The following is an 18877-nucleotide window of genomic DNA, read 5'->3' as shown; positions in this document are numbered from 1 at the left end:
TGTATCTGGAGGGCTCAGGAAAGGAACAATGGCCTCTGCTTGCCTTTCTGTCTGATAGAAAGCTATTCCCTAGCTCTTGCCCTGATGCCAACCACTTCAGTTCCTACCCATATGTCTACAGTGCCCTTCAAGTTGCTGCCCTGCTGCCGGAGCTCAGAGGAAATGAGTCTGAGTAAGTCCATATGCAGGTCCTTTAAGAGGAATTGCTTAGGGTTCCAGTAATTCCTTTCACTGACTCAAATCCTACTGATATTTACAGACAGAAGTTATGGGGGTTTGTCTTCCTGGCACTGGAACCCTGGGCTGGAGGTCCTGGTATGGGGCTGGGATCCCTCACTCCCAAATTTTTATCCATCAAATGTGGGTGTGGGACCAGCCCATTCTGTGTGTTGACATCTTCTGCCAGTCTGGATGGCTGCAGTTTATTTAGTTTCATAGTTGCTGGACTTCCATTCAACTGGATTTCTGATAGTTCTGTAGTTTAGTTGTAATTTTGATGTGGTTGTGCAGGAGGCAGGCTGTGTTTACCTTCGTCTCCATCTTGACCAGAAGTCTGTACATACTTTTCTATGAAGGCAGGCCTTCCTCCCCAGAAGTGCCATTAACATTTTTCTGGAACTTAACATTTAATGTCTTGAATTACAGTTATTGAAGCTATCTTATTCTAACTTCTGTATTGTCTTTCTTACTCACTTTTATAATTCTGTAACACTTGGCTAGTGCTTCCCATGTGGAAGGTTTAACTGCATTTGGAATCTAATTGAAGTGAATTTAGTGCTGGACTGAGAGTCATGAGCTCTGGTCAGTTACTTACCAGTCCATTCATTTCTCTGAGTCTTGATTCCTACTCCCCGTTTTCTTTCACCAACATGATTTACCTTCCTGTCCTACGTTTGTTATCCTTCACCTACATTATGGTAACTGGACTAACTCTTCTACATGTACTAAGTGTCTTAATAACATTATTTTACTTAATCCTCATACTTTATGAGATAGAGATCTTCAGCTCCACTTTTAAGCTGCCAAAACTGAGGTTGGGGTGAGATTGAAAGCTCTGTCTAAGGCACTAGTCAATGGTAGAATCAGGATCTGAACTTAGATCCGTGTAATTTCTGATGTATCCTGGCTATTCCTGAAGTTGTCTTTTAATCAGATTTTTTTTTTTTGAGAAAGCCCCACTTTCAACTAGTATACTCCTTCCTCCCAATGCATTAAAACAGAAACATCTATAATTACCAGCAACTGTTTTGAATCCAAGTATTAACATAAGAAACAAGAAGACCTGAACAGGAGTTGTCATAGTTGTCACAAACTTAATCGTTGGGTAGAAAGGTTGAACATTGCAGCAACATAGAAGTATGATGAGCCTTTCCCATAAAAGTGTGGAAGGAAACCTGGATTCTACTTCTGGTTCTGCCTCAAGCTCTCTCTGTGGTCTTGGGCAAGTGTCTTCACCATTCCATCAATATTCTGGGGTAAAATAGAGATGGTAACACACAGTGCCTACTTACTGTACTGGTTTGCTAGGACAGGTGAGTGAGTAGATCAGAGAAGTACAATATTTCATATGATAACTTGCACGGTTCCTGGTTAGGAGGGAAGACACAGGGATTCTGGGGAGCAGATGGATCTCTTTGTCTTGTTTTCTTATTTTAAAATGGGAGTGGAATGGATGTATGCTCAACAGCTCTTCCTGCTCTAAATCTAAGATTCTGCTTGCGCTCACAGGAGCTGTTAATTGCTTTCACATATTCTAGAAATAATTGGCAAAAATGAATTTACTATCCTTTGGGACAGACATGGGCCAACAGTGACTCTGCTGACACTTGCCATTCTTTAAATACAAGAGCTTACAGATAGTAAGGAATCACAACTCACAACTAAGGCAGAGATGAACGTCAGTCACTTTTCTTGACTTAGTCTGCATCGTTTTGAAATGTCCCAGGTTCCCCAAGCACATACTCACTGCAGAGCCGCTTTTGTGTGTTTTTGTGCGGGGCGGGGCAGGGGGTGGGGGAGGGCGGGGTTCAACGCCTCAGTAAGCGCGGGCGCGTCGTGGAGGTCCCTTCGCTCTTCACCCGCGGCATTCTGATACTCGGTCAGATATTTGCGTTAGGGTTGCTTATGTTGTATAGTTTTAAGATATAAAATAATCTGAATTGCTGATGTTTAAGGTCTACCTGTGGAAGTGCGTGGGTCAGCACGAGGTCACAGGAAACTTGAAGATAAAAAGTGGCCACAGAAGGAAGGCCGGGTCTAATCAGAGAGTCACCAGCCACTTCTCAGAGCAGACGATTAATATTTTGCTTTTAACGTGTAATGAGGCCTGCCAGGCCTTGCAGCCCAGCGAAAGAGCCACTGTCAAACCCTGCCAGACTGCGGGCCCTGCGGGTTTGGAACCGCCCACCCCAGCCCTCCCTTCCCCCGGGACTCGGTGACCGCTCCTCTCCAAAAGTCTTGGCGCCTACAGTAAACAGCTATCTCTAGAAGCTAAGTGACCCCGAACCTACCAGTCCAAGGAAGGGGATTAAAAGTGACAAAGAAAGGGACGAGGGGGGGTGCTCCGGAGAGAGTGGGGGGAGCGGAGCGGGCGTCTTCAAGGAGGGTGTGAATGGGCGAGCGCCGGGGTAGCAACGGGCTAAGGGAGAACACGGGGCCCGCCTGGCCGGTCAGGAAAGGGGCAGGCCGAGCCACGCGGCGGGTGTCCTGGGGGCGCGCTCCGCCCTGCGCGGGGAGCCACCGCCTCCTGCCGCACGTGCGCGGTGTTGTGCGCCTCCGCTCCTCCCCTCCTTCCCTCTGTCCCTCCTTCCCTCCCTCCCCTCGCCGCCGTCCCCTCCCCCGCCGCCGGAGAGCGAGCGCCGCACCGCCCGGGCCGCCGCCGCTGTCGAGCGCGCGAGACGCCGAACAGGTGGCCGGAGCCGCGGGCGCCGCGGAGGGAGAGGCGAGGCGAGGCGAGGCGAGCACCGGGAGGTGAGGGGGCAGGGCCGGGCATGCGAGCCGAGCGGCTCCCTGGCGTCGCCTGCCCGCGCCCCTAGCCGCCCGCCGGTCAGCGGCGTCGCCGCGCCAGCCTCTAGAACCCGGCCCGGGCCGCTCGGCTGCCGTCAGCGAGGGGCGCGGGCCGGCCCCGGCGGCGGTGGCGGCATGAAAGTGACCGTGTGTTTCGGCAGGACCCGGGTGGTCGTGCCGTGTGGAGACGGCCACATGAAAGTTTTCAGCCTCATCCAGCAAGCAGTGACCCGCTACCGGAAGGCCATCGCCAAGGTGAGGGGCCGGGGGCGCGCGGGGAGGGGGAGGGGGTGGGGAAGGCGCCGGGATCAATATGGCGCTTCCTGGAAAGGGGAGGAGGGAGACGAGGGAGGCGGGGAAAGGGAAAGTGCAGTGGCCGCGCGGGCCTCGTTGCGCCCCCCGCCCCGGGCTGCTGGCTGCAAAGTTCTCCGCTTGGCCGGGTGCTGGAGCACAGCCCCGGTGACCAAGCGGAACCCCGCGCCCCGGGGCCGAACGCCTCTCCCTCGGAGCTTCTGCGGCGGAATCGGCGGGGCGACAGGCGCCCCTCGATCGGCCCGAGGAGCGGAGCCGAACCCCACGCGGCGCGGGCGCAGCTGGCCCGGACTCCTCTCCCCGGCCTCTTGCAGCGGTTGAAATCCAGCCCCAGGCCTTTCCCCATTCCCAGGCCTCGCGGGCAAAGCTAGGAGAGGGAACTTTTTTTGTTGGGAGGGGAGTTTAATCATTCCACACGCGCCGGAGAGTGGCTGCGTGTCTGCTGCTTCCACCCCCGGGTTCCGTCGGGGAAGGACCTCAGCCACGAGCCCTTCCTCCCCGCCCGCGCGATCGTCTGCGGCGTTGGGAGCTGCTGGGTGGGGGTCGCCGGCCGGCGATCGGGAAGGCGGTCCGGAGACGGACGCAAGCTTCGGCAGCTCGCGAGCGCGGCTCCCCTCAGGGGCTCAGCGTTGCAGAGGCTTTGGAGCAGGGCTCTTTTGCAAATCACGAGCTTGAAATCAGTCACTGAATTTAAAGTTTTCCTGCCAAGGCCCTAGCGTGGACCGATCTGGAACTAGCTCCATATGGTGTGGAGGCTGCGGAGCCTCGGCCTGATTCCGGAGTTGAGTAGATTTTCCTTTTTTTTTTTTTTTTGGTGGAGTGATAACATTGTCTCCGCTTAACTGCATTCCTGTACAATGTGTCAGAAGTGAAAAGGCATTTTGTTAAATTGTTTTATCTGCTGTGTCTGTGTTTGACAACAGCCCAGCCTCCGAAGTTTTCGCTCAAGCACCTGAGGATATTTTCTTTGCAGTAATGTTTGGTGGAAAGCACATTCGCTTTTAAAATTTCCTATTTGCTCGCCATAGTGTAGTTGCCTGGTTCCTGTGAGCTCTGGGAAATTCGGTGAGGCGGAACGTGGCTTTGTCAGCTTGAGTGTGTACATTGTGTGCCAGGTGGCATCCCCCAATTTTTTTCTAAAGTTAAGGAAAAAACCCTTTTTACATATTATTGTTTTTAGTATATTCTGGAATAATAGCATAAATTTGGCCTTGTAAAGATAATGTTGGGGACAGTTGAGGAACCTGACACAATGATGGAAGATGTTAACTTTATTTAACAGCTCTAAAATGTACCTTACAGTTGATTGAACTTTTATTGAAAATAAAAAAAAATTAGCAGAAAGCAGGCACATATTTAACTTGCAGTGCCAACGTTGCGGGGGCGGGGGGATGGTGATGGTGGGTAACGGTACCCTCTTCACCTACATTTAATTTTTGAAGGATTGTTTGCGAATGAGAGTTTATGATTTATACGTTCTAAAACAGTAATCAGGTTGCACATGTTCCCTGGAAACAAAGATAATAAATCCTGAAAGAAAAGAGGAATATGATAATAAATACTTTGCAGTGTGCCTAGGTTCCCAAGTAGGAAGAGGTGATCCACATTTCCTTGCTTACATGTTTGGAATTTTTAGGCTTACATTAGTTATTTACATGCTTAAAATTAGTCATATTTCATTTTGCACGCAATGCACATTGGTTGAATAGTCTGTTTGGGAGATAAAAATGTAGCTGTTTGAGTCATTTGTTCATTCCACAGAAATTCTTAAGCACTTGCTATGTCCAAGGTACTGATCTGGGTGCTGGACATCTAGGGGACCCACTGACTGCTTTGTGGAAATTGGACTGTAAGAATCTAGGACAAGAGGCTCCATGGCCCTCCAAGCGAAGGAAGCCAGTGGCGTAGACTGGCAAGTTGTGCACTGGTTAGAAGAGAAGGCCTCCAGATGATGGGTAAACGGGGTTGAGAAGCCTCAGTGATAGATCTGGACCTTTGAAAAAATGTTACTAGTGGTTGTTTCACAGTGACCTGGGAGCATGGAAAAGGAAGTGCATTTTTCTTAAGGGAGTCTTAAAAGGCACCCCAAAGAGAAGGGAGCTGAGTTTTGAAGGAAAGCATATCACCAGATTGGGAAGAAAGGAAAGGTTATTCTCAGGGTGATGATAGCTCTGAAGTCATAGAAAATGAGAGGGAGGAGTCAGAAATCGTTCAGGGGTTTGCAGAATTATGTAAATGCTCTTTAAGTGTAACTCACAGTTCAGTAGGTGAATTTTAAGATGGGCTTTGCAGTATATACCTGGTTCAGTCATTGGATGGCAAGACTCTTGACTATCAAATGTTTCAAGAACCTGAGTGTCTTCTAGGTCTGTTTGTATTTTTTCCTCCTAGATTATCAGGTAATGGTTACAATTGAACTTTAGTCTTTCTTCCTACTTCTCCAACTCTTTAAAATACTGTAATTATGAAGCAACACATATGAACACTTGTTTCAACTTTTATTCTTTATCTCTTCCTTACCCCTTACTGTTTAGTAGAACAAGATAAATTTTGTGTGAAGAATTGGGTACTGGGAAGCTGTAGAGTGGTGTCTAGGTTGCTAGGTGACATGTGGCATGACAAACTCCCATCTGGTGGGGAAAAATGTGGGAAGATCATGTTTATGGCTCTGTATAAAAACCAACTAAGCCAACGGGAGAAAAGGATAAGAGAAAGAAAGATTTCAAATCATTAAGGCATTCTCTGCAGCAAGCATTTTGTAGTATGGTGGGGCTAGTTTTTTGGCATTATGTTTGAACTGTTTTCAGGTTAAACAAATCAATTTTTCTGACAGTGAAGTGATGTGAGTTAATACTGGAAATGTCCTCAATAAACATATTTAAAGCTTTACACTTAGTCATAGCATTTTTTTCCCTCTAGTGAAAAAATTGGTTTTTCTGCTTCTGATCTATCACTGAGTGGTAAAAATGTTTTGGCTGTTCATCCCCACCCACCTGTACTTATCCAGGCCCTCTCTAAGGAGGGTGGTCTGCTCCATGTTGAGAACCATGTTACCTGGACTTTTCTCAAGTGCTTAGCATGGGAAGATTGACTGCCTGTGTATGTGTCTGTTCTTGTGCCTGTGGCCTGAGTCCTCCATGGTGTCCTGATGCACTGCAGAGCCCCAGCTGCAGTGGCTTTTTAGTGTGATATCCTTGGTTTCTAAGGGCTTTGCTGAGCATTCCTTAATTCAGAGTGAATCAAGGGTGGCCTTGCGTGAGGCTTCCCATTTTTCCCGCTCTGCTTCCAAACTGGTTATGAGAAAGATAAGGAAATCTCTGTGCTTGTTTAAAAATGTCATGCTCTATGAAGAAATAGACTAATCCTTGCACTCACGAAGCATACAATCTAGGAGACAGAACATTTATAGAAAACTATAAATAACAATAGGTGTTAGCATCAGTTGACAGCAGCATGGTAATGCTTCTGGGTTTCATAGATGGGAGTGGCCATTATGGCATGGGTTTGCATTGGGTTTAGTGAGTGGGAAGTCTGGCCTTGATTTAGGGCAGTGCCTCCTAAGTGGGTAGTGGAGTGACCTCAGAAAGCACATGCCTGGTCCCAGGGCGTTTTGGTTCTGTAGGTGCACAGTGGGGTCCAGGCATGTGATATGGAGACTGTTCACTTTGATTTTGAGAAGCAGGAGGGAAGACCTTGTTGGATGAGAAGCACTGCGAACAAAAGTGTTTCAGGCTTGTCGGGCTCTTGTGGCTCCTGTGGAGCATGTGTATCAGGTGGTGGGCAAAATCAAGCAGAGGAGGAGCTGTGAATGCCAGGGTAAGAAGGCTCAAGAAGGGCTGGGGTATTTGGGCAGGGCAGTAGTGTGGACAGGGGTCCTCTGGGCAGAGGACGGGAGTAGTGGTACACAGTATGTGGGATCTGCCTGTGCTGCTCACTGCTGAGTAACATGAAGTGTGAAGTGGAGGGAGGGACTGAAGGAAGTGGGGAGGCAGGGAGGGAGTTGTGGAACCTCTTACCTCATTGCTCTCTGGATTGGGTGCGGAGAGCTAGGTTTATTCACCATTTAACCTCTGGCAAACCAACCCCACAAAGCCTTGTTTTCCTCATCTCTAAAATGGTACTGTCCCTTGCAGGGTCAAGGTGAGTGCTCAACAGGATGACGAATGTGAAACTCAGTCCTGGATCTGAATCACTCATATATTTTTACTCATCAAACAGTTTTACTTGCTGGGAAACTTTCCCAAGTATCCTATTCCTGTTTGGGTTTTTCCTCTTTGCTTAAGAAGGTGGTGTGTATTTTAATTAAAGAATAGATAAAAAATGTTGCTGTTTGTCTAAGCAGCACCATGGTCACAAGTGCAAATTACGTGTGCAGTGTGCATATGAGGCAGGGAGTGTAAAAGCTGCAGATGTTGGCTGTGTTCTAGCTTGATTATCTGGGCCTCTGGTTTCAGGGCCACTGCTTCTCTCCCTCAAGCATGGAAACCTTACAGTTATTTACAAATTTGTTGTTATATTAAAAAAGTTACAACTTGAGATTATGGACAGTAACTTTGGAAAATGTGCTCCCTGCTTCTTGTTTTTTGGTGGGAGGAGGACTGTTGACTACAGTCATAAAATCATGTAAGCTGTGGTTTTAATGGAAAATCTTGTGTCTGGTGTGAGATTTTTCTGTGAATAACTTGATGTTGTTACACACTTAAAAGTTTATTGAAACTTTTAGGAAAATACTTACGTTATTTTAGAGTTTGGATGACAACAGAGCCAAGCATAACAGTAGTGAAATGAAATAAATTTCATTATTATTTTTTTTAACATTTTTTGTCTTCCCTCTCAACAACAACAACAAAAAAAGAAAGTAAGTATGTTTGAAAGGCTGGCCTTCTCGAAATGTAAGTCTCATTGCACTCATCTGCCTAAGTGCCTCTTACCCGCTTTCCCCAGACATAAAGTCCTGCACCTCAGCGTGGCTGTCCTTGCAGGAACCCCTCCTGCCTTCAGGCTCTTCCTCTCCAGATTCCCTAACCCTGACACACTTGGACTTGCTTGTGTTTTCCTACCTTTGTTCTGGTATTTTCTGTTTCTTCTGCCTGGAACACTTGCTTGCTCCTCCCTGACTGCTTATCTGCTGAGCCCCCCCCCCCCCCCCCCCCCAGACCTCTCTGCTCCTGAGGCCCGCTGAGATTCTCTCCTCCTCTTGCTTCTCTGGGGGACTTCCCACAGTGCATGCACTCACCTGGATGAATGTACTCTACTGTGTGGTACTATAGTGTGTTGGGCTATGGAACAGAACAGCTGTGCTCCTTCTCCCTTCAGGTGAAACATGTGAAGGCCATGATCCTGCTTCAGTCTTGTAGCCAACATCTGCCCCATTGTCGTCTTAAAGGTTGAGTAGGTTGTATCCCCATACAAAGTTGGGGATAAATACATCGCGCATATTTTTACATACAACATACACTTTTACTTAGGAGATTATATCTAGCACTTGCTAATTTTAAGGACTTTAATGTTTGTTGTATTTGGCATATTGCCACAAAGAGCTTGTAATTGAAGGTAAGATTTAGTGTGATTTGGTCTCTGGAGTTATTCTTTTATGTCAGCTATTTTGAAGGAGCTCAGTCTGTGTTTCAGACCAAGCAGAGGATAGTCCTGAGGTTTGTATTAGGCCAGATTGAAGGCAGTCGGCCAGTGTGGTGTGGAATCTAACCTGAAACACACCTATGCTCTGTCTGGAGCCTCTAATTCTGTCAGTTGGGGTCCTCTGAAATTGCCAGAAGTAAGGAGAAAACTTTAGGATCTGAGATTTGCAGGGAGAGTCTGGCTGATGTGAAATGCTTCTAGACTCATGACAGTGTGGGTGAATTGGTCATAGAGGTAACATTCAAAGTCCCACCTGCACCACTAACCCATTGACACTGTCCTGGGAGCTTTTCCCTGTGGATTTGAATGCAAGTTGGTGATGGTGAACACTCAGTAGACGATTGTATTTTTTGGGAGATGGAAAGATATATGTAAAATTGGTCCAGGAAGGTGCTTTCCACAGGTCATTTTTCAAGGTGGGGAGGGGAGCTGGTGGGTCAGGCCCACACGTGGTGCTTTCCTCCTTCATGGCCACTCATTTTACAGTCCTGGGTGGGGCCAAGGTCAGGATAGTAGTGTCTAGGGGTCAGTGAGTTTACACAGTTTTACCTATTTTTGATATCTTTACTGTTTTACATCAAAGTAGAAATGCAGAGTTTTGTGAACATAGTACAAACATGATTATTTTTTGTCTTTAGTCATTATTTTATCCTATTTAAAGTTTTTTGCATTTGGAAAAATTATGTAAATATTTTTCGTACTTTCCTTAATAGCTCTGTGTCTTCATGTGTCTGGCATGTGTCTTTATGTGGTTTATGCCATTAAATATTACTTTTGTTTATTCTTTTTACCTCCATCAACTGATATTGGAACTTAGAAATAAAATGTCAAACTTCATATTCAAATTATGTGAAATGCCAATTATTTGTTTTTTTCTCTTAAAAATAACCCTATATGTACAAGAGAAATGGAAAAACCTGTCTACAGAGAAAAGAAGTACATGAATGTTCATAGCAGCATCATTCATAACAGCCAAAAATGGAAACAACTCATTTATCAACTAACAAAATGTAATATATCCATACATTAGAATATTATTCAGCCATGAAAAGGAATGAAGTACTGATAGATGCTACAGCATGAATGAGCCTTGAAAACATGAATTATGAAGGAAGCCACATATGCTATGATTTCATATATATGCAGTGACTGTTATAGGCAAATCTATAAAAGCAGAAAGCTGAGTAGTGGTTGCCTAGGACTGGAGGTGATGGAGAGTGACTACTGATGGCTATGGGCTTTTTTAGGGGCATTTAAATTTAGATAGTGGTGGTGGTCGTGTGACTTTGTGAATATACTAAAAATCATTGAATTGTGTGTACTTTTAAGTGGGTGAATTTTATGGTATGTGATATCTCAGTGAATGTGTTTAAAAGAAATAGACTACATAGCCACTGTGAATAAAACTCACTTTTTAGGTATTATAGTTCTGGGAGTCCCATAAAATACATATTTCTATGCCAGAGATGCTCAGACATCTCAACTGAAAACTGGCTATTTTTAGAAGTTTTTCATAGAGTGTGTTAACCTGCTTTCTTTGGCCTGCCCACTCTCTCCTGCTTACTGCCTGGTAAGCTCTCGACTGCTGAGCCTCCGAGTTCCCTCGCTCTGTGTTATCCTCCCACCTCTTAAAGGTTTCACCAACTATTCGCTTTTCTCTTAGTCAGAGATTCCTTCCTGCCCAGTTCATCAGCTGACTTTGCTGAATGAAGGTTGATTAGGGTACTCCATAATGGAAGAGCTTTTCCAGTGTTTGGTTTTGGTCTTTGGTAGTGTGGAGCTCTGGCAAATTTTGCACACCCTGTGAGCCTCTGTTTCCCCATCTTCATCTTCCCATATTCAGCAGTCCTGGTCTGGGCCCCTGCTGTTAGTTGCCTGAGTACAGACATTCCTAGTCTGCTTGGTTGGTTATGGTGCTCATGGGCCTGCGAGGCTTGAGAGATGTGCATGGTTTTTCAGAGGAACTGACACGGACGGTACAGAATCTCTTACTCCACCCACCCTCCTGATGAGAATATTTTGCTTCTCTTACTTTGAAATAATAGAGCTTTTCCTCCAGGTCAAGCACATGCTAGTGAAAGTTAGTGTATATTTTGCCTGGAGGCATCCTACAGAATTCCTTACTGTCTCAAGATAAGTATCTCGTAAAATAAATACATGCTCAGTATTCCCTTTGTGAGGTAAAACTAAGTGCATGATGTGTGTATACATGTTAATACATATATTCATGAAGTAAATAAAAGTGGTTTTAGAGATGACAGGTAGTATTTCTCCAACGTTTGATGTTTTTAATGTTCAGACACAGTAAGACTTAATTTTTTGGAACTCAGATTTATTTTTTTCTGGTGTATCGTTTTTCTTGTTTGTATTGTATCTCTTTAGGGAACTAATCTATATTATAGGGTTTATATTTCTGAAGAGGCCTTTTTGAGATTTTATAGTAAAAAAAATTAATGTTTCTTCTCTACCACTTTAGAAAACAGCTCATTATGTATCTTAAAAGCTTAAAATTGCTAATTACTAAAAATATATTAACATTAAAAACACTAAGGTGGTTGATAAGAAAATGGGCTTTTCTATTTCCTTTTTTTTTTTTTTTTTTAAGGTTTTGTTTGTTATCTTTAGAGAGAGGGGAGAGAAACATTGATTGAAAGCCTCCCTCACGCCCCCAATGGGAGATCGGGCCCGGCAACCCAGGCGTGTGCCTTGACCAGGAATCCGACTGGTGACCTCTTGGCCGGCAGGCCGGCACTCAATCCACTGAGCCACACCAGCCAGGGCAGTTCTATTTCTTTTAGGTATACATTAAAAACTGAAAAAACTTTTCATGTTTGTGTTTTAATTTTTTAAATTCAATTTTAAATCCAGAATTAAAAAGTAGCCCTGGCTGGTGTGGCTCAGTGGATTGAGTGCCAGCCTGCAAACTGAAGGTTGCTGGTTCAATTTGTGGTCAGGGCACATGCCTGGGTTGTGGGCCAGGTCCCCGGTTGGGGGCAACTGATCGATCTCTCGCACATTGATGTTTTTCTCCCTCTCTTTCTCTTTCCCTTCCCCTCTTTCTAAAAGTAAATAAATAAAATCTTTAAAAACAAAGTAAACTGTTTTCTTGGGAACACACTTTCTTAATCCACAGAGGCACTTAGGATATGTAATTTATAATTCTGAAATTGCGTAATTTATAATTGCACCCAGTGTGCAAAGTCGTGTGTGAACAATAGTCAGCCAGGTTCCTGTCCAGAAGCATCATACTCTGCACTGAGATTTCTCTCATGCAGCCAGCAGCATTTGCAGAAGAGGGAGGTGACTGATGTAGATAGAGTACTGGTTCCTACCGAATCACCAAAAGGGCCACTAATGGCTAATCCATTCAGGTCGAATGCAGGATTGGTATCTTTACCATTTGGTTTGGGATTTAGGAAAAAACCTTTCAGAGAAGTCAAGAATTTCTGAAAGAGAAATGCATTATTTAAATTGTTAACTATTTAAACAACTGTGTCTGGAAGATGCTGCTTTTTCAGCATTTGTTCTGTCTGAGGAATATGAAATGAGTAAATTTTAGATTATGTGGGCACATACTATCAGGATTTTTTTTTCAAGAAAACCCTGAATTTTCTGTGGTGGGTCAGTTTTATCTTCCACATTTTATTTCACATCCTAAAACACAGATGCCTGCAAAAACACAATTAGCTGATGATGTAAAGTTGGATGGTGGATGTTTTTCCTTCTAGGAAGCAGGCAGGTAAGATGACATGCTCTGGACTGGGGTGCAGATGAGCAGATTTCCATCATTGGTGTGTCCGAGAGCAAGAAGGATAACACTACAAGCCCAGGACCCTTGGATTCCAAATACCTCCTACTTCATGGAACTATTTTTAGGGTTCAAAGAGAGGATGTTAAAAAACCATTGTAGAAAGTAAAACAGTTGATGTTAGCTGTACTGTACTTTTGTTTTTGATCGCTAGCGATTTAAGCTCACTTAAATAAACTCCTCTAAATTGTTTCTTCTTATCTTATTAGAACTGCTCTAGATGTGTGAAATTGAATGTATGGTTAAACTGTTCTCCCTTAGAAAAATCATGAAATAAATTATTTAAAAAATAAAAAATAAAATTAGAAAAATTTTAATTTAAAAATTTTAAAAAATTATGGAAACATTCTTCTGCAATTTAAGGGATTAAAGAAAATCCCACTGTCATTAATTTTATATGCTCCAAAGATGTCCATAATGGAAGAGCTTTTTCAGTTTTTTTAAAGTAGTTTTGAACTTTGGCAAGTTCTGTGCCTTCTGTGAGCCTCAGTTTTCCCATCTGCATTTTGAGAATACTTTCCTTTGTTGGCTTAAATGATTTAATGTAGAGATTGCCCCTGCTGTGCAATAGGCACTTAGTCAGTACTAGATCTTTTTCTTCAAGTTTTAAGCATGGGTTAAGCATAACTTTTGTGTCTAATTTATAAAGTCAGCTTGATTTTTATTTGATTTATGCTACCAAGTGTCATTTTTCCAAAATGATTTGTTAAAGGATCACTTTTTTTCCTTCTAAAAGTACTATAGATATTCCAGTGTTAGTATTTACTAACAAATTAATTGGAAATAGAGGAAAAAGAATGTTCTGATCACCCAGTTGTTAAAGCTGAATCTTTTATAGATTTAGGAGACTTGTATTTGTCCAACTGTCTTAGTTGTGTGGCTTTTTTTTTTTTTAACTATTAGCTGTTGTTACTTTATAAATAATTGCAGTTGCCGTACTGCTAGATCAAAGGAAATTATGTAAAATTTCTTTGCTCTATTTACAATATTTTAAAAGGCATTGGTTACACATTTTACATTAAAATATCTTTTGAACTTGGGAGGAAAAAAACTAGAAACTGTAAATACTATTTTTTCCTTTAGCATTTATTAACTAGTAGTTCTGAGATTACCCTGGAGCTCAAGGAGATTATCTGAATTATAAGATAAAATGGGAAGGCCAACATATTTGTGACCTCTTTAATCTTTTATTATGTGAGCCTCTCTAAGCCATGTGTCCATAACTATTTACCCTTCTTTTCCCTACTTCTTTACCCTTCTCTAAAAATCAGGATGTGATTTGGGGAAGCTACAGCAGCAATCAATGAATGCAGAACATCTTTTGTTTAGGTAGGTGGTTGTAAGGGGTGACAGATTGATGCAAATTTAATACCTTAGTTCAGCTAAAGACACCCAGTGCCAGTCACTTGAAGACTTCACCCTAGATTTGACCTGTTTATCATACTAAATGGGGAGTGGTGTGTTGAAGGCTTACTCAGGTTCTGGGCATGATAGTGTTCTTAAGTCAGACTTGCCATATTGTCAGCAACACACTGGCTTTGTGTTCAAGAGGGCCACCTCCCCCATTCATGTTTTCCACACCAAATATATTGAAAGTTGTTTTCCTTTCTTTGAGGATCTTAAACATTTTATTATTAAAAATGCTTTTTCCTTCTCTCCATATGTGTTTAGGGAAGTTGCTAAGTACTGATTAAAATAATAAAGCTTATCTAGTTGTGCAATGTTCATATTTTGACTTTGATCCCTGCCAGTATTTGCTTTCAAACATTGTTTCACAGGAGTGCATTTGAAATCCAAAGCTTTTAGGACAGTACATGAAAAAGAGAAAGCAGCATGGGAGTCTGGAATTTATATGTAGCTCTTTCCTTCACAATTTCCTGTATTTTTTTGTGCTTTGCTAATGAAAGTGATGATTGGTGCTTTCAAAACTTTCCAGAATATCCCAGAATTTTTTAACAAAACTATAGAGAAGTAACTCTGGGAGAGTTTGTCTTTTCAGCTTTATTGAGGTATAATTGACAAAAAAAATAGTAAGATATTTAAAATGTACAATGTGATGATTTGACATACTATGTAAGGTCTGTCCGAAAAAAGTCCAACCATAGTTAATGTAACGAGAATGGTTTGCACGACATCCATGTAATTTGTCAGCCAAGGCGAGTGGACTGGAATGTGTTTGCATAAACAATGATGACTTCACTGTACTAGACAGTGGAGGGGGGGTAGACACCATTGAATGAGCATGTGTACTGTGTGGCCACTGCGTTCAAAAGGACTGAGCAAGTAGAGCAACGAATCTGCATCAAATTTTGCGTTAAGCTTGAAAATTCCTCCACGGAAACTATTCGGATGATTTAGAAGGCTGCAGCTATGGGCAACTGGTTGGCAGCTTCATCATGACAGTGTGCTTGCTCATGCATCACACTTCGTACAGAGTATTTTGGCAAAACATCAAATCACCCAGGTAACTCAGCCCCGCTACAGCCCAGATTTGGTGCCTTGTGACTTCTGGCTTTTCTCAAAACAAAAAATCACCTTTGAAAAGGAAGAGATTTCAGACCATCGATGAGATTCAGGAAATTGCAATAGGGCAGCTGATGGAGATAGGCAGAGCTATGTGAGGTCCCAAGGCACCTATTTTGAAGGTGATTGAGGCTGATTTGTCCTGTGTTTCCTGTATCTTCTGCAGTAAACGTTTCTATTTTGCATAGTACATGGCTGGATACTTTATGGACAGACCACCTAGCTACATATTGAGGAGCTTCCCCTATTGAGTTAACGAACACATCCATCACCTTACGTATTTGCACTATTATTATTAATTTTGTGAGGACAATTAAGTTCTCTCTTTTCTGGGGGAGTTTTAGACAGATCTTAGTCTTTTTTGATATGTGGGATTTTAGTCTGATGCAGAGAGTTTTTGGTCCTGGGGGAATGGTACTTGTAGCTCAGTCTTTGCTTTTGGTGCAGTTAAGCTTTCTGGGTCAGGACAGATGATTGAAAGCTCTCGCACAAGAGTTGCTGTATCAGGGGCATTGTTTATCTGCCTATCAGGTCGGGAGGTTGTTGAGAACAACCCTTAACAGGATATCTATTGTGTTTCCTCAGTCCCAATTCATTGATGGGTTTTAGAGAGGTCAGTGGAGAACCTTGAAACAATGGTGTCAGGAAATAGTAGTGGCAGTCCCACTACCTATTGGTAATGGTTTTGCATTTATGGGGCATTTTGTGTATCAGGTTATAAGTGCTGGACTCAGTGCTTTATGTGTATATTTAAATCCCATGGAGTGGCTGTAATCCCAAGATTGCAGGGGAGAACACTTGGGCAAAAGAAAAAAAAGTTACATCTGGTGCATGCCTTGGTCTTCCTTGACTGCAGAGCCTGCACTGTGACCAGCACACTATGACATACTGGTACAGCTTGTATGTTGGGTGTTGCAGTTCCATAAGAACAAGTGTCCATAGAAGACAGGTTCTTTTCACACTTGGGTTTGCTTGAATGGCTCATGGGTTTAGAGAAGAAGTGCACCTTTGAGATGACCAAGTTGGTAAGGGTAAATGACGCTGGGCTAGTTGTTGAAGACTGCTGCTACTCAGGTGTGGTTTGTGGACCAGCAGCACTGGTGTTTTTCTGAAGCTTATTAGACATACAGAATCCTGGATCCCATCTTGGACTCTGTATTAGAAGCTGTCTTTTAACCAGATCCTTAGACTCCAAGTAGGAACACTTTAAAACGTCTTAAAAAATGGATGCTCAGTCTCCATACAAACCAAAGAAATTAGATTTCCAAGTAGGGGTTGGATATTGGTATTTCTACATACATAGCTTCTCAGTGGCTCTCTATGTAGTCAGGGTTGTGGACTGCTAGTCTAAAACAGCATCCAGACCCTTTGTGGTTGTTGTGTTAATTGGTATGAGACCCTTCTCCTCTTTTTTGCCGTATGCAGGAATTTCCAGAATATAAGTTGAGAGGATCAGCCACCGTGCTCAGGAGCTGGTCACTTATGTGATAATGGGCCAGTCTGTACATTTTTATTTCTACTTTTGAAGTTAGTTCTCCTGCATGTTAATTTTGAGTTTTATTTGTGGAAACAATTGCTAGCAGCTGTATTTCTTAGGTTTTTAGGTTAACTCTTTTTTTAAAAGGATTTCCCACCAATTATTATTTCAGTTTTTTATTTACTGGGTATTTTGCTTTTTTTTTTTTTTTTTAAAGATTTTATTTATTTTTAGAGAGAGGAGAAGGTAGGGAGAAAGAGAGGGAGAGAAACATTGAACTGTTGCCTGTCCCCACGCTCCCCAACCAGGGACCAGCTTGTAACCCAGGCATGTGCCCTGTCCTGGGATTGAACCAGAGACCTTTTGCTTTGCATGACAATGCTCAGCCAACTAAGCCATGCTGGTCACAGCTTATCTGTTAACTCGTAATGATGTCTACTGTGAGTTTAATAGCCACTGTACTAACAGAAATGCATTCAGGGGTCCAGGAGAGGTGGTAAGAAAGAGTGGTGGGATAGCAGTGAGGTGGGGACGGAAGGATCAAAGGAGTAAGATGCATGTGGGATGGCGTGAGTCAGGTGATACCATCTGGGTGCCTGTGACATAGAGAAACAGGGCAACTAAGATCTTTGGTTTGAGGTAGAGAGGGTAAGAAGGCTGTGAGCAGTGGATTAAATAAACACTCCTTTTACTAGAGTTTCTTTTCAGCTCGTTTGTGGTTATACATCCTTTTGTTGGGGAAACAGTACTGTGAGAGAAGACTGTGGGCACTCACTCTTTATAAGGCCAGAGGGGAGTGCTTTTACACACGTTTTCATTATCCTTCATAGAACATTCCCATTGAACAATTTCCAGCCCCACACCAGGCCACCAAGGGGCTGCCTGGCTGATGCTGGCAGTATGTGCCTGTGGTCTGAGGTCTTTTGGACCTGAACGTGGGTGAAAGGATTTACCTGCCCATGGATCAGTTCTGTCATCTTAGGCAAAGCATTGTCATTTTTGTTTCTCCTGTCAACATGGCTCCTTATACATTTTATATATTACTAAAAGTAGCGAAAAGAGGACAAGTGACTAAGCTGTCATTCTTGCACTGTCAGCCTGGGCTCAGGTGGTCACTCCTCTGCAGGCCTTTCCAGTTCTTCTTCCTAAGATTCCTGTGGTGCTGTGTGCACTGAGCAAGCTGAGGACCCTGCACTGAGCTTCCAGGGTTTGTGCCAGAACCAGCAAGAGGTGATTAAAACAAGAAACCACTTACTCGAGGGTGCTTTCAGGCCTGCAAAGTATAGTTTTTGGTAATAATATTTAAAACATTGTCATCAAATATACTGTAGCTATAAGAACTTAACAGTACTGAATTTTGTAGACCTGATAGAGATGTCCATGTAATAATTTTCTTTCTTATTTGGCACTTTCAAATAGCACATAACCATAAGTTTATGAGCAAAGTTGTTGCTTGAAAATTAATGTATATATAAGTGTTGCTGCCTAACAGAACATCTGAAACTTAATGGCTTACATCAACAACTATTTAATGATGTCTTATAATTTTGTGGGTTAAGAATGTGGGCAGAGCTCAGTTGGGTGATTCTTCTGCTCTATGGGGGGTTACTGGGGGATATTCAGCTGGCAGATAATATGCTCTGAAAGGTCCTGGATGGGGCCACTCATATGTCTGAAATGTCTGGTGCTTAGTGGGGGGTGGCTAGAATTCAGGGCTCAGCTGGGACTGTTGACTACAGCACCTGGACGTGGTGTCACCAGCATGGAAACCAGCACAGCATCATTATCCCTATCTTCTATGTGCCAAAGCAATCACTGGGGAATCACCCAGGTTCTGGGGAAGAGGACAAGCAGCTCTGCCTTTTAACGCAAAGACTGTCAACAATCTCGTGGCATCCTTTATTCTGACATTGGTATGTGCACATGGGTGTGTTTACTGCATGTAGCATCAAACATTTCGTCGTTTTAAAATTGTCCTTTTCTTGATCTGGACATGGGTAATGAAATGTATATCCTGAAACTTTAAAGCTGTCAAACCTAAGAAGTACTTTGTATTCCTAATTCACGAGTCCAAAGATCTGACAGTGTTCCCAGGCTTTATAGTTGAAAGA

General features: G+C 43.3%; 1 protein-coding gene across 16 annotated transcripts in view; it reads left to right on the top strand.

The window, feature by feature from the left end:
- Window positions 1–2831: 2831 nt before the first annotated feature.
- Window positions 2832–18877, top strand: part of PARD3 (par-3 family cell polarity regulator) — a 686226-nt gene continuing 670180 nt past the window's right edge. For all 16 annotated transcript variants that reach the window (XM_054582303.1, XM_054582310.1, XM_054582307.1 and 13 more), the window contains exon 1: window positions 2832–3261. In XM_054582303.1, coding sequence (XP_054438278.1) covers window positions 3142–3261 — 120 coding nt within the window. In that variant the 5' untranslated portion in view covers window positions 2832–3141. The remainder of the gene's footprint in view (window positions 3262–18877) is intronic.

The sequence above is a fragment of the Pteronotus mesoamericanus genome, unplaced genomic scaffold (assembly GCF_021234165.1).
Source record: "Pteronotus mesoamericanus isolate MK-2021 breed Mesoamerican mustached bat unplaced genomic scaffold, CSHL_Meso_final contig_69, whole genome shotgun sequence".
NCBI classification, from domain to species: domain Eukaryota; kingdom Metazoa; phylum Chordata; class Mammalia; order Chiroptera; family Mormoopidae; genus Pteronotus; species Pteronotus mesoamericanus.
Note: the sequence above shows the minus strand (reverse complement) of the source record. Positions and strands in the feature narration are given on the sequence as shown.